The sequence below is a fragment of the Athene noctua genome, chromosome 13, assembly GCF_965140245.1.
Source record: "Athene noctua chromosome 13, bAthNoc1.hap1.1, whole genome shotgun sequence".
NCBI lineage: Eukaryota > Metazoa > Chordata > Aves > Strigiformes > Strigidae > Athene > Athene noctua.
In genome coordinates, this window is record NC_134049.1 from 279,606 (window position 1) to 292,993 (window position 13,388).

At 38.9% G+C, this 13,388-nt stretch overlaps 1 protein-coding gene across 2 annotated transcripts in view; it reads left to right on the forward strand.

Moving 5' to 3' along the window:
* The window catches only part of MYO1E (myosin IE), a 91,060-nt gene that overhangs the window by 23,842 nt on the left and 53,830 nt on the right, over window positions 1-13,388 (forward strand). For both annotated transcript variants that reach the window (XR_012634451.1, XM_074916639.1), the window contains exons 2-4: window positions 9,191-9,334; window positions 12,019-12,108; window positions 13,012-13,106. Coding sequence is in view for 1 of the 2 variants with exons in the window: in XM_074916639.1 (XP_074772740.1) it covers window positions 9,191-9,334; window positions 12,019-12,108; window positions 13,012-13,106 (329 nt within the window). In the remaining variant the exon portion in view is untranslated. The remainder of the gene's footprint in view (window positions 1-9,190; window positions 9,335-12,018; window positions 12,109-13,011; window positions 13,107-13,388) is intronic.

Sequence of the window (13,388 nt, forward strand, 5' to 3'; positions counted from 1 at the left end):
TCTTAATTCAAATATATTGTACTGCACAGAAATATTAACTACTTAAGACATTTACTATCATTTTATTATGTAAATGTTTCCTTTGGCAATGTTATTTCAATAAAATTAGTTACCGAAAAGTACGTATTCTATAACAAGAATAACATTACAATTAACAAACTTTTATACTGAATTCAAGGAAGGATTCAAAACTAATAGTTTGGCATCTCCTCTCGTCATGCTTTGTGATTACTGGTGGTACTGCTATTGAGGATGTTTTTCAAAGATAAGTCATGATTTATTGGGGTGTAAATGAAATTATGAGCTATAAGTATTTTCTTTTAGAGTATCTTCCTGCTTGGAATTAAAACATTGAACTGATTACATGAACATTTGTTGTTGGGAATGAGATATTTCCAGTCATTTGAAAGCGCCAGTGGCATCACTGGAAATTGATTCAGTGGATGCAGACATAGTGGATTTGTTGTAACCCATACCCTTCAGTTATCAGTGGAGTGGTAACTAAATGGTGTTCTAATGGGAGCAGTTTTAGTCCCTGGAAATTCTACAAATACTGTAATGATTTCTACATCTTTGATACTGTCAAAAATGTATTAATTTATTCTTTTGTTCTTCAGTGTTGTCTTGCTCACTTAATTTAAATACTGTTTGACAATACTGCTATCCTCTTCATTTTCTGCATAGATAAAAAGAAGCAAAACCTGCAACTAAAAAATAAGTTAAAATAATTATTTTTCTCCTCTTGATATTTGTGGGTACAACTGAATCCAGTAATATTTTGTGGGAGGACTGTGTCTCTACAGAGAAGGAAACTGTGACAGAAGTAACAGGGAGCATTAAAATCCAGTTAGAGACCAGGTCTTCCAGAAGGCATAGTAGCAAGTATTTGGTCCTCTTGTGTAGATAACAAAGAAAAATTCTGTAATTCAGTTTAAGACTGCTGAGATTTTTTTTTTTCTTCCCCTCCCCTTTGCAATTTTGTATGCATTAGTGAAATAGTAAAAGTTCAGGTGCCCAGAGGAGTGAGTGATAGCAGTTATCTCCTGCTTGTGCTACTGAATGCACACTTGTATGCCAGGTGATTAGATCTGAGGAGCCAGTGTAGCCATCCTGTCCTTGAGATCTGTGTATCTTTGTGGAAAATAGAGTGGCATGATGCAGGGAAGCGATACACAGAGAGTCTGGACTAACCAGCTGTTAAACTGCTTTCACCAGCCAACTTGAACTGCAGAATCGATGTGCCCTTAGTCTACCGATGGGACCAGCCATCCGTGAATTGGGATTGTAAAAGGGTAACTGGAATCTCCAAGAGTAGCAGGACTGCACAGAGAAGTCTTTTTCCAATGAAACCTTCTGTCACAAAGTCATCAGCCAGGGGTACTGCTGGGGACAGACTTTGGCCTTCAACTCTCAGGTTAATGTTTTAGCCATATTAGTTTGATTAGGAAACAAATACCTTCATTTTATCATGAAACAAAAGGGTCAGTAGCAGGGGGAAAGGAAGAGCTCCTTCCAAGTGGTGTTCATGTGCAGCTGTACAGAGAGGGCGGTGACTGAGCAGAAAGGAATTCACTGGGGTAACTGTGGCCTGTCAGCACGGTTTGGTGCTGAAGCCTGAGATTCCAGAAGTTGGGAGGCAGGGCGGGGAAGTGAGCACTGATCTCAGCTAGAACAGGACATGGCTGGGATGGCATTATTGTAATATGCCACTGGTTTTACTTTCTCCAAAACCTTCAGCTGGCACCAGTATAGCGTGTACCACACAGCACCAGAAGGCTGTCTTCTGGCAGTATGTATGCGTGACACTGGCCCATGCACAGAGCTCCTGAGTCGTGCTGTTCTGAGATTCCTCTCTCTGGAAACCAGATGGTAAGCTCCCAGTTGACTTGTTTCTTACTTAGTTTCAGGATGATCAAGGAAAAATATTTGCAGTCTGATCCTGTAAGAGAGGCAGTGGCATTTTGACTGAATTTACTGATTGAGTTTTCAAACTACATATTTCAATTAAAGACCATAATAATGTTTTCTGTTGTTTTAAAAACAAAACCAAAACTAAACACACCTAAAAAATAATCTTCTTGTTCCCGAAGTGTTGGAGACTTTGGGGGCATTGCAGCTGTGGAAAATCTTGTGATCTTTGGCCTTTAAGATCCCAGTTGCTGAGTAGGATTTTGGAGGAGGTGGTATGCAAATAATCTCAGAGGATCCCTTTTCCAGGGAGATATCAGGAGGAGGAACCAGCACCCATCCTTTCCTTGTAATGGTGATGAAGGAGGGAGGAAAAAGTTCTCATATGCATAAATGCCCCTGTATTGTACAGGTGCCAAAATTAATTTAAATATTGTATGGAACTGTGATGGCAAGTTTCTACTAAAATGTACAGTATTTTGTAGTATTACAGGTAAGATGTATGATTGTACCAACACCTTTGAAACCTGTTTTTAGTGGAGAAGAATGACAGATATAAAAGCTTTATTATACATAAGGACATTATACATAAGGACTGACACAGCCAAGATGAAACTTGCTGTAATTGTTCTCTTGCATTTTGTTAACTTGCACAGTAAGTACACACAGACGCAATCTGCTTATACAATTTACAGATCAAGAGTTAGTGTGCGTCGATGCTGCTCAGTGAAGGGATTGGAATGAGGGTGAAGAGTGACTAAACGTTGCCATTGCAAGGCCTGTCCCTCATCCACCACAGTCACAGGAAATTTTGCTACTTGTGCCATAGGGAACAAGTCAAACTTAGAACTGCTCTGGAGACTGCTCAGTAAATCAAGTAAGGCAGTTAATGTCTTAAGAGCAAGTCAGCCATACTATGTAGTTAAAAGTATTGCATTTCCTTGAGATTGTTCCTTGGAACATTAGGCCACAGCCACCCAAAAAGCTATGGGGCGAGCAAACACTAACTTACATTTCACTAACTACTTTCAGGTATCTGCCCACTGTCTCTGTAAGTGGTGTCAAAAACCTGTGCATGAGCGTTATCTGCTCTTGAGTGCCTTCTCATCCTTATTTTGTTGTGTTTAGTAGCTGTAACTTTTTAATACTGATACAATACACGATCCTCACAGTCAAACACTGAAGTAAGTTTTATTTTGGTAATGCTCTGTTATTTATCGTGCAAGCATGCCGATGTCTCTCCCAATTCCTGAAGGTGAGTGTAGTGCAAATACCCAGCGGACCTCTCGCATTCCACGTATTGTGTTACAGCGTTCGTGCACCGTTCAGGCGAGCGGGCTCCCCTTTCTGTCTCGTCCCCCTCCGGCCCCGCTGCCCGGCTGCAGGGCCCAGGGCAGGGTGGGGGGAGCTGCCCCGGGGCCTGGCCCCACTTCTCCCACCACAGGAGCGGACGGAGCAAGTGTCGGGGCAGCCGGATCGCCCACAGCCTGTGCCCAGCTCTGGAGTCAGTCCTAGGCACGCTGGTCTGAATCCACCCTGGCCAAGAGCAGACTGTGAGAAATGATGACTCTTCCCCAGAAATCTTTTTCTCAGTGTTTTATTTCCCTAGCTGTGGTTTTTGTGATATTAACCTGCTAGTAGTTTCCATTCCTTAATACATTTTTGGTATTTTTAGTTCTTGGTATGAAATGTCTGTTGGACTGCTACTCAATGTTTTTGCTTTGCTATTTCCTAAAATCTTAAAGCACTGCTTTTTGTCTCCCTTATTATTTCCCTCATGTTAAATAATTTGCCTTTTATCTTTGTCCATATAGCTGCTTATGCTGTCTTCCTTTAATTTCTTTTCTGAAATAGTCACATCATTGCAACCAATATCTGTTTTTTCTAACATTAGGTATACAAGAGCTATTTTGGAGCACTTTTGTCTACTATGGCTCCTCAGTTTGATTATCCCAGTCAAGGACCAAAATTCATGCTAAGTATTTCTGCAATATTCTCTGCTGAGAACAGCAGACTCCTTCACTTTATAGAAATGTGTGAAAGATTCCTGTAAGTGGATTATAAAAGTTTGCTGTTTTGATGGATGATATCACTGCAAAAAGTTGTGGGTTTTATTTTTTTTTCTTGTTAGATGGAAAAACTGGTACAAATTATGCATGTATGAGACTAGTGATATGCCTCCACTGGTAGAAGCATTGATGTCAGGTGTAGAGTAAACGATGTGCAGCTTTTTCAGTTTTGTGACATCTTTGGTTAAGATGATGTCTATCTATCATTTAGTATTGTATTCATAATACTAATCTGAGTAGAGATGCTCATGCTTCCAGAACTACAAGGATTTTATGCAATCATACTCTATCATGGCTGAAAAGGGAGGGAAAAGGTCATGCTTGTGATGATTTGACACTCCTTACTCCCTTGTGGAGGCTGAGAATCCCTTCTGCACTGTAAAGGAGGACTGACGTTTGCTACTGAAAAAAGCTGTCAGAGATTCAGGATGGCAGTTTTCTCCTTTGTGGGAACCAAGAATGATTATTTATGGCATGTAGGTGGTTGTAGTTTAGACAGTTCGGATGGAGAGGGAGAAACAAGGCTCTTTCTCAGGGGCAGAAATACAGTATTTTCTTATCCCTTGTTTTTAGTGCTTTATTTTTAGATGTACTATTTTTAAAAAGCTTGAAATATAAAAATATTTGCTTTTTTTTTCCAGTTAAAAGAAAACCCTGTGGTGACACAGCATGACTCAATCTTTTTATAGCCACATCAAATACGTGTTGCTTAGGATAATGTAGAAATATACAAACAATATTAAAGGCAAAAATAAGAAACCAGCAGTTGCTATTGTAACACAAGGTGGAGGGCAGCAAAAAAAAGTTCTGTAAATAAATCTCATCCATATTTATTATTCATTCCAGAAAAATCAATAATATGCTTTAACCATACCATACAGAAAGTAATACAGAACTTCAAGACAGTATTTAGTATGCAGAAAGTATTTCACATCCACTCTCTTGGTATTAATGTAGCAATTGTCTTAATCTGTTAATGAGTGGGTGTTACAGGAGATGTACAGTTGGAGAGTAGAATTAATTTTGTGTGTTCTCTAGAGATAATGCATTTGTTGAGGTGGAGAGGACAGTCTCTAGCCAGGTGGTGGCTCTGTGTGCTCCCGCAGCCACAGGGCCTGGAAACAGTGGGCTCCTCGCTCACAGGGTCATCTTGTGACTCACAAATGTTATTCTTGCCAGTGCAAAGCAGATCTGATTTTGATCCTGAAACAGCAACCAAATGAATAATAACAGCTGACAGCAATGCAGTACACGCCTTGATTTCCAGCTTTGCCAGCCCAGCCTCCGTTCCCAGTGCCACGCCAGGTGCTGGGTTGGGGCTCAGGGAGGGCTGGGAGGAGGCCTGGCAGCCCGGCTTCCAAACTTGGGTTTCCATTTCTGTGGCTGTTGATGCGGTTTTGGTTTTTTTGTATTTTTCAAAATCTGCCAAGCTTATCTTTTTTCAGCTGTTTAGGCATTGTTAGTGCTGACACAAAGACTTCCATTTGCTTCGTTACTGCACAGCTAGAATCACATCTTTCACTGAGAAAACCTGATAGAAGCCATGCTGCCGTTTGCTGACACCCAGCCTGCACGGCTAGGCCCAGGGATCGACCGCAACCTCTGAGTCTCTGCTCGCCCAGTCTGGCCCTGCCTTGGGGCAGCTCTGCGGAGTTACTGAACCCTCACTGTGCCTCGTGCTGACATGGAGGTGTGGGGCATCTCTACCTGCCCTTGTTCTGCTGGCTCTGGAGTTCCTGGTCAGTCCAGGGAGACCTGACCTGTCCCTGGAGCTGGTGGAGGGGAAAGCCTGTTGTGCGAAGGACAACAGAGGGCACTTACCAGCTGAGTGAATTAGTTTGTCCTCCCCACAAAGCAGGCTCAGGTTAAGGTGGACACTAGGTAACTAGCTCAGGTATAAATTGTCTCCAGGTTAGAGTACTGCATTTTTATCTGGATGGTAGAGAGCTCTAGCTAAAATAAAGGTTAAATTCTCAAGAAATATGCAGTAAGAAGAAATTATTACTGTTTGCAATGAGAGCAATTGAAGAGCATTGTAGTGTTTAAGGTATATATCCTTGACCTTTATGAAATATGCAGCCTGGAGAAATAAGAAGAGATGCTTTTACCACTGCTGTGGAGTCCTTTCAGGTGATTTATGACAAGATTTAAAAAAAAAAAAAATTCAAAACTATGAAAACTGTTAGCTGGACATGGTTATAGTACCATTTCGAAGTGACTGAAATTGATAAATTCAGATTTGACTCTGTAGACATCACTCATGCTTGGAAGAGCAAGAACTCGGGGGTGGATGCTGTCCTGTAGAAACAGCACTCTCTTCTTTTCTTGCCCAGGCCAAGGAGGTGCTAGCTGCTGTGCGTGGCCATCTTACTGGTGTTAGGTTCCTGGAGAAGGGACAGTAAGAGCAAAACTTAACCACAGATGCAGTTAGGCACTACTAAAGCTGGGTCTTGTTTCTAGATCGTAGGGAGAAGTCTGACAATAATCTGGTGATGATTTGCTACTTCTCTGTATATTTGCATGTAAGGCCATGCTTTAAGGGAAAAAAGTAGTTCCAAACTACTGATAGAAAACTGCCATTTAAAATGTGATACAGTATTAATGCAAATGACTTAGTGCTATCACTCTCAGCTGTCTTCCATGTGATTGCCTTCTTGGCTTTTTAGTCTGCTGCCTTTTTATTAAATCTCTCTGCATCCTTTTCCATTTGACTGTATGTGATGCTATTGTACTTGGGTTTGATTACAGCTGCACGCTGATGCAGTGTGTGAGCACTGGGGAGAGCTGCTCTCAGGGCAAGCCGAGCCTTCCTGGCGCTGTGCCTCTTCACATTGCTTTTGGGAAAGAACCCTTTGGCCTGGTAGTGTGTGTGGCTTAATCACAGTCAACAACAGCCACTGACTGACTTTTATGAAGCCTGCTGTTTGCAGACTGTGTGTACGTATTCCATGCTGTCCTGTGGCTTTGTGAGCTTTGTCCTCTTGCTGAATTTACTGGGTCTGATGCCATAGCTTCCAGTGGGAAGCTTGATTGTTTCCCACTCTCATTTCTTACATATTTTCTGTAGCTTACTCTATTATCTGATACTAAACCTCATTCTGTATAGCTTTGGGAAAAAAGTAATTATCTGTATTTATTTTGGTACTGTACCTTTTTGTCCATCCTGCCAGTTCCTTTTTCCAAGTGTAGTATCACAAATAGCTGATGAGTACACTGAAGGAAATTATGCTTCTCTGTTGGACTTCTGTTTTCTTCAGTAACCCAACCTTCGACTGATTTTTTTCAGTCACATGCATTTCAAAAAAAGTCACAATGTCAAAAAAGAATTGATTCCTTCATTTTCTCAGTGCTTCCAAATCACTGCTTCCATTGTGCAACTATCAAATTGACAAGGTTCATGCAAACTAAGCTAGTTGAAGCTTATTATTTTATTGAAGTTCATGTAAGCTTGTGGGTGTTCAAGAAAACTGCTGAGATTGTGTGTTTTCAGACATATTTACCTCTGCTGTACTATATTAAAAAACATTCTTTTAATTCAAGTTTAACTGTTCTTCAGTGTTGTTAGCTGTGATGGAGCTGCATCAGTGGCAACAATGGTTGGAGACTTAATAGAAAACATACATAAAGCCTACAAGTTCTGTACTGTCTGCCATAGTAAAATGGATCTGGTTTTAGTGCAAATTAGTTTAACTCAAGATTAAATTTCACTTATTCCTTAGTTTTTATGTCATTCAAGTTGAGATGTGGCTAACCTATAGGTTTGACTAATAATATTTGCTAATATGCATTATGAATTAAATCTGTGTTTTTGTTGGGTTTTCCCACTAATAGATGCAGTGAAGTTTGTGGAAGAACATAGTCTGAGGCTAGTTTAATGAACACTTTTAGCCAACTCAGCTTAAAATAAGAACCTTGTGCTCTTCTGACTCCATTTGTAGTTCCCACTCCTGTGCCTGGCGTTGGTGCAGATGCTTGACTATTCACATGAGGAAGCAATTCAGCAGAGGCACTTTTCTGTCAATACAGTCGCACAGGTCATTTGCTAATGTGGAAGTGTGTACACACACAAGTCTCAATTGCTAATGTCCCATTTCAAAATACTCGAGTGCAGCAAAGCATTCAGAGTGCCTACATTTCCTTATTTAAACTGTAAAATTATGTGATATTTTATTCTGCAAAATGCTTTGTAACAATAAATTGCTTGTATTCTGATGAATATGACTTGATGCCGTAACTAAATCACATCGTTTGAAATTGTGGTATTAAAAAATGAGGGAAATACACAGAAGTGCCATGTTGTTGGCCACATCTTTCTTCACAGCATACTCAATAAATTCTCAGTGTAAAACAGGTTAATTCCAGCATCACTGGTTTCAGTATTGTGTAAACAAAATCTAAAGTATAAAAAGGCAAGAGGGCAGAACTCTGTTAGCATTATCTGCCAGGCTACAGAAAATAGGTTTGGATTTGGAGAGCAGATTTATATCTGAGTGGGTGTATCCATAGAACCTAACTACTGTTCAATTCAGCTGGAAAAAAACAGATTTTGATTTCAAGTGGTACAGCTTGAAATGTCACAAGTTTTCAGTAGCATCCTGAAATAGTAGTCTCTAAGTGTGGGGAGATAATATCTATTTAGATGTCAGTCATGGTGACTAACAGATCAAAAGGGGCTGTTAAGACACACGGCCAACAAGCTGCGTAATGTAATCTGCAGAACTCACTGAATACTTACGCATCAGGCTCGCAGCTTCCATCTGAGTAACAGCCAATGTGCAGGTTTGACTTAAAAGACTAAAAGATGGAGAATCCAGTATACCCAGTTTAACAGTTCAGGTGGTAACTATCCTCACTACGAGTAGGTGCACTGTAGGAGTGTCATTTTTGCATTCTTAGCTTCCAATAACTGCATCTCAGTTGGAATAATTGGGTTTTTCTGCTAAGTTTAGAAATGTCTGCCATCTGAAATCCCTTCTGTGTGTAGACATTCACAAAATTCCGTGGAATTACCTGCTAATTTTTGAGGGCAGTGCTGTTCTTCAGTAGTTCAGGGGCAAGTCAGTTGACGTAATTTATGTATGCCTATATCCAGGAATAGAATTCAGTGAAAGAAAAATATTTTTGAAGTTGGAATTTGAATAGATGGTTTTCGGTTATTTAATGCTAATGAGAAACATAGTACCTTTTTTGATGCTTATTGTGCTTTCCTGCAGGGCAGCAAAGGACACTACAGATACCACTGGCAGAGCCACAATGTCAAGCACAGTGGAGTGGATGATATGGTCCTTCTTTCCAAGATCACAGAGGATTCCATAGTGGAGAACCTAAAGAAACGATACATGGATGATTATATTTTTGTATCCTTTGTAGTGTTGTTTTTAGTGGGGCCCTGTGGACTTGCTGAGCCAGTGTGAAACTAATGATATGCACTTGTTCTCTTTAAGCAGATTGCTCAGAGATGCTGAGCATATTATGTGACAGTTCACCTGAGATCACACAAAATGCTTTGTAAAGTGAGCTAATTATGAGGGTTGAAATTAAGATCTGAAAAATTATTTTAAGGTTTTTTTTTTTATGTTTGAAATTGTTCTTGTCATTGTTGAAGGTAGGCCTGTAGCTCATATATTTACATATCTACATGACCTTTGAAGCTACTGCAGTAATGCTTAATAGGTTTAAAGTGTATATATATGTGTCTTGATACCATGTTGTCTTCTATACCTCCCAAATTCTAATTCTTACAAAATAGCGTTTCTTCTGTGACATAACCCCATTTGCAACTTACTCTGGAATTGTTAATACTATGAATTGTGGGCCAATGGAAACACGTGAACATGCAAACATCTGCAAATCTACGGTGTTCACACTTAAATTTTTTTCTTTCTGTGATTAATGAAAACATGAAAGACTTAAATACCTGAACATATAACCTAACAAGAAACAGATTTCAGCACCAAAAGTTTGCCTTTTTTTTTTTTTTTTTTTTAAATTTCGTATGCAAGGAATTCCTTGAGATAAGAATAGTCACTATTTAATTTTAGCTCTCACAGTGTAACATGAGCTGCAGTAATGAGTTTGGTAAACACACTAGTCACTAGGCAGTGATACTGTTTCTTCTGCTGCTGTAGCCAGGTTGTCATACTTCCTAGTTGTGTCTGTAGAATAGTTCCTTGAAGAGTTTAACTTTTTTTAGCAGAAAGGGAAGGAAATATAACATCTCCTGGCTATTTCCATATATTCAGATATTAAGAGCTAAGTAGCAGCTCAATTTAGCGAGGAATGATAGAGGAGAATTAATGATGCAGTCGTGTTGACATTTCTATCCCAAACTGCAGAGGTTTTTAATACGTGTGTGCACATGGGTTTGGATCCTCTGTTGAATAAAGTACCACAGCATGATTAAATTTGAAATGTTAGAGATGCACAATATTTGTCAAAATACAGTTTTGGGGCAAACTCTAGTGCTCCTGCTGTTAGTAACATAAGCACTTTCATCTGTGTGGAATGCTGCATCTTCCATGAAGTAGATTCACAAAGTCTTCAGTACTCTGTGCTGAAGAAATGGCTTTATGCTTTTTCTTCTTATAAAAATAAGTGATCTTAACATGGAGATGGTCTTTTTACTGAAGCAGGAATAATAAGTATGCTTTCCAAGGGGACTTCTGGTCACATGAGGCATCAAAGTCTTCTTTTAAAGCATTATAATTCCTTTGTGTGGGGAGAAAAGACTTATTTTGCAGTTCTGTGAAGGCTTTTCATTCTAAAATGGAGATCATCTCTTGAATCTTCTGATTGTTTGTATGTCCACTCATGAATGAACATTTCTCTGTGCTATGTCGCATAGAGATTACCAAATCACCCCAGAAAATGCTGGTATTGTTTACCAACAGAAAACTGTCACTTTGGATGTTTATACTGACACAATGAATGCTTGATTTATTATATTTGAGACTCAGATGTTGTCACTCTTGTTTAAATTAAATTTTAAAAATGTGTGAAGAGAGCATTGCAGATTAACAACACAGAAATTATGCTCACTGAGTTATACTTCTTCTCTAACATGTTGCCATTTCGTGGTGTGGCACCACAATAATAGATTCTTATGTAGGATAAACTAACAGCATAAATTTGTTAATTTTCCTACTTTTGGACAGAAAGCTTAGATAGTAAGTTTGCCTACGGACAATTCCATATTGTTAAATGAAACCTGCAGTACAACATTTGGACTCATTGGCATGGGTACACTCCTAACTCCCAGCACAGTGAACCAGTCCTGCCTGTAAAGTAGTGTCAGTGGCTTCATGTATGTATGCTGCAATTCTAACTCCAAAGGTTTCTGAAGTATTTTGTAAATGTAGGAACATGTGCAGCTGTATGCAGAATGGTGAAACACTAACATTAAAAACGTTGCAAAAAAGCTCTCTGGCACTAATAATAGCTTGAAATGGAGCTGCTTCCTGTAGGGCAGCCTGCAGGATAAGTCTTCCAGAGACTGTTAATAGTTACACTCATGAAGTCACACCACTGAATTACCGAATTCTCTGAGCTCCCCACTGGTACATGCAGCTGAGTAATTGTCCGATTTTGCTCAGCTGTAGCTGTTTCCATCCGACTGTGCATGCTCAGCACTATCTCTGTGAGATCAGAATGTGTCACTTTGTTCTGTAAAGGTCAAAACAATGTTTTCTGATACTGACTATATGACCTGCTCAGTTTCAAAGGAGTAAAACAATTTAAATGTGCCATTTCCTTTCTGCATTTTTATGCAAGGTGTGTTGTGTTTGGGCCTCTGATACATGTTTCTATACTTAGCTTGTTCTAAAAGAAATATTTTGATAATGTCCCATTGAATGATATATTTATATTCTTGTAAGCCTGCTATAATTTATTTTTTGTTAACAATTGTTGTAAACTGTGGGCTTTTTACTGTTATTTGAAGCTGTGATGCGTTATGTAATAGAAGGAAAAGTTATTTGGCAGTCACTAGTGGTAAGATAATACTTTATGAAATTGTAGTTACCTTAACTTCTTTTGAATACAGACATATATTGGCTCTGTATTAATCTCTGTGAATCCTTTCAAGCAAATGCCATATTTTGGGGAAAAGGAAATTGAAATGTACCAAGGAGCAGTAAGTAAAGCAGTCTAAAATGTACTGCTGTATTCAGGGGCATGTAAATATTATTCTACATGGTTAAACTCTTGGACGTATTTGTTCCTGGGTTTTGGTAGTGTTGTACTAGCCTGGGAGAATTTGGCTGATATCCATTACCATATATTGAGTCATCAAATTGAATTCCCTGCAACACGGGATTAGTATTTCAAGAAAATAGTTCTGTTGATTAACTCTAATCCATATCAGGTTTCTCTCCTTGACACATCTCTCCTTCTGTAAAGGCAGTTTCTAAGCTATTGTATGCTTAAAGTGTGGTGCACAATACAAAATGGCCATTAGTAGATTTGGAGACTATGACTTGAAAACTCTGAAACAGGATGAGAACAATAAAAAAATTAAGATGTCAAAATTAGATGACACTTTTGAGAATATAGCTCGAGGAGTCAGCTCAACTTAAATTCCAGTTTCCTGCTCTGCTTGAGCTGGGCATGTCCATAGATTTGGGAAACCATTCAGCTTGAATGGTCTTGGTGGATGAAAATGAGACATACAGCACCAGGCTCTGTTTAGCAGTTTATGTAGGTTATTGTTAGCATATGACCACTGGTGGAAAAGGCTTACATTATGTGAGTTTCTCTTGGACAAGTAATATATTTCAAGCACAAACCATTTTTAGAACAGGGTGTTTACAATACTTTGGGAGAAAATTATGGATGAGAGAAAGATCAGTAACAAAACCCAGAGACTTTGGTTTGTTTTTATTAAACAAACAAAAAAATTCCTGGTGAGAATTCAGTATAAAGTGGGATTCAGAACTGTTTTTCCAGGAAAAGAATTCTTCCAATTTAAATAAAAATTTATATGGCTCTTTCTGTGTTTAATGCTGTGTTGAAAATTATTCTTCATTTCCCCTCCTAGGCACAATATGAAAACCCACCACATATTTATGCTCTTGCAGACAGCATGTACAGAAACATGATTATTGACAGAGAAAATCAGTGTGTCATTATTAGGTAAGAAAAAATCTTTTAAAAAAAATTTTATTGTCATCTTTTGATGTTTTAACGTCAAGAAGCAGAAAAGTTTATTTTTTTAGTTAATAAAACTTTCCTGTGTCCATGAACACTGAACATTTTGGAGTTTTCTAGGATAACTAAGTACTTTGTGATCCTCCCTTTTATTTTCCAGTGTAAACCTGATGGTAGCTTAACCACAAGAAATCTTTTTCTCACATACTCAACTTCATCCCCAATACCAGAACTGCAATAGCTTGAATGATGGCATGAGAGGGATGG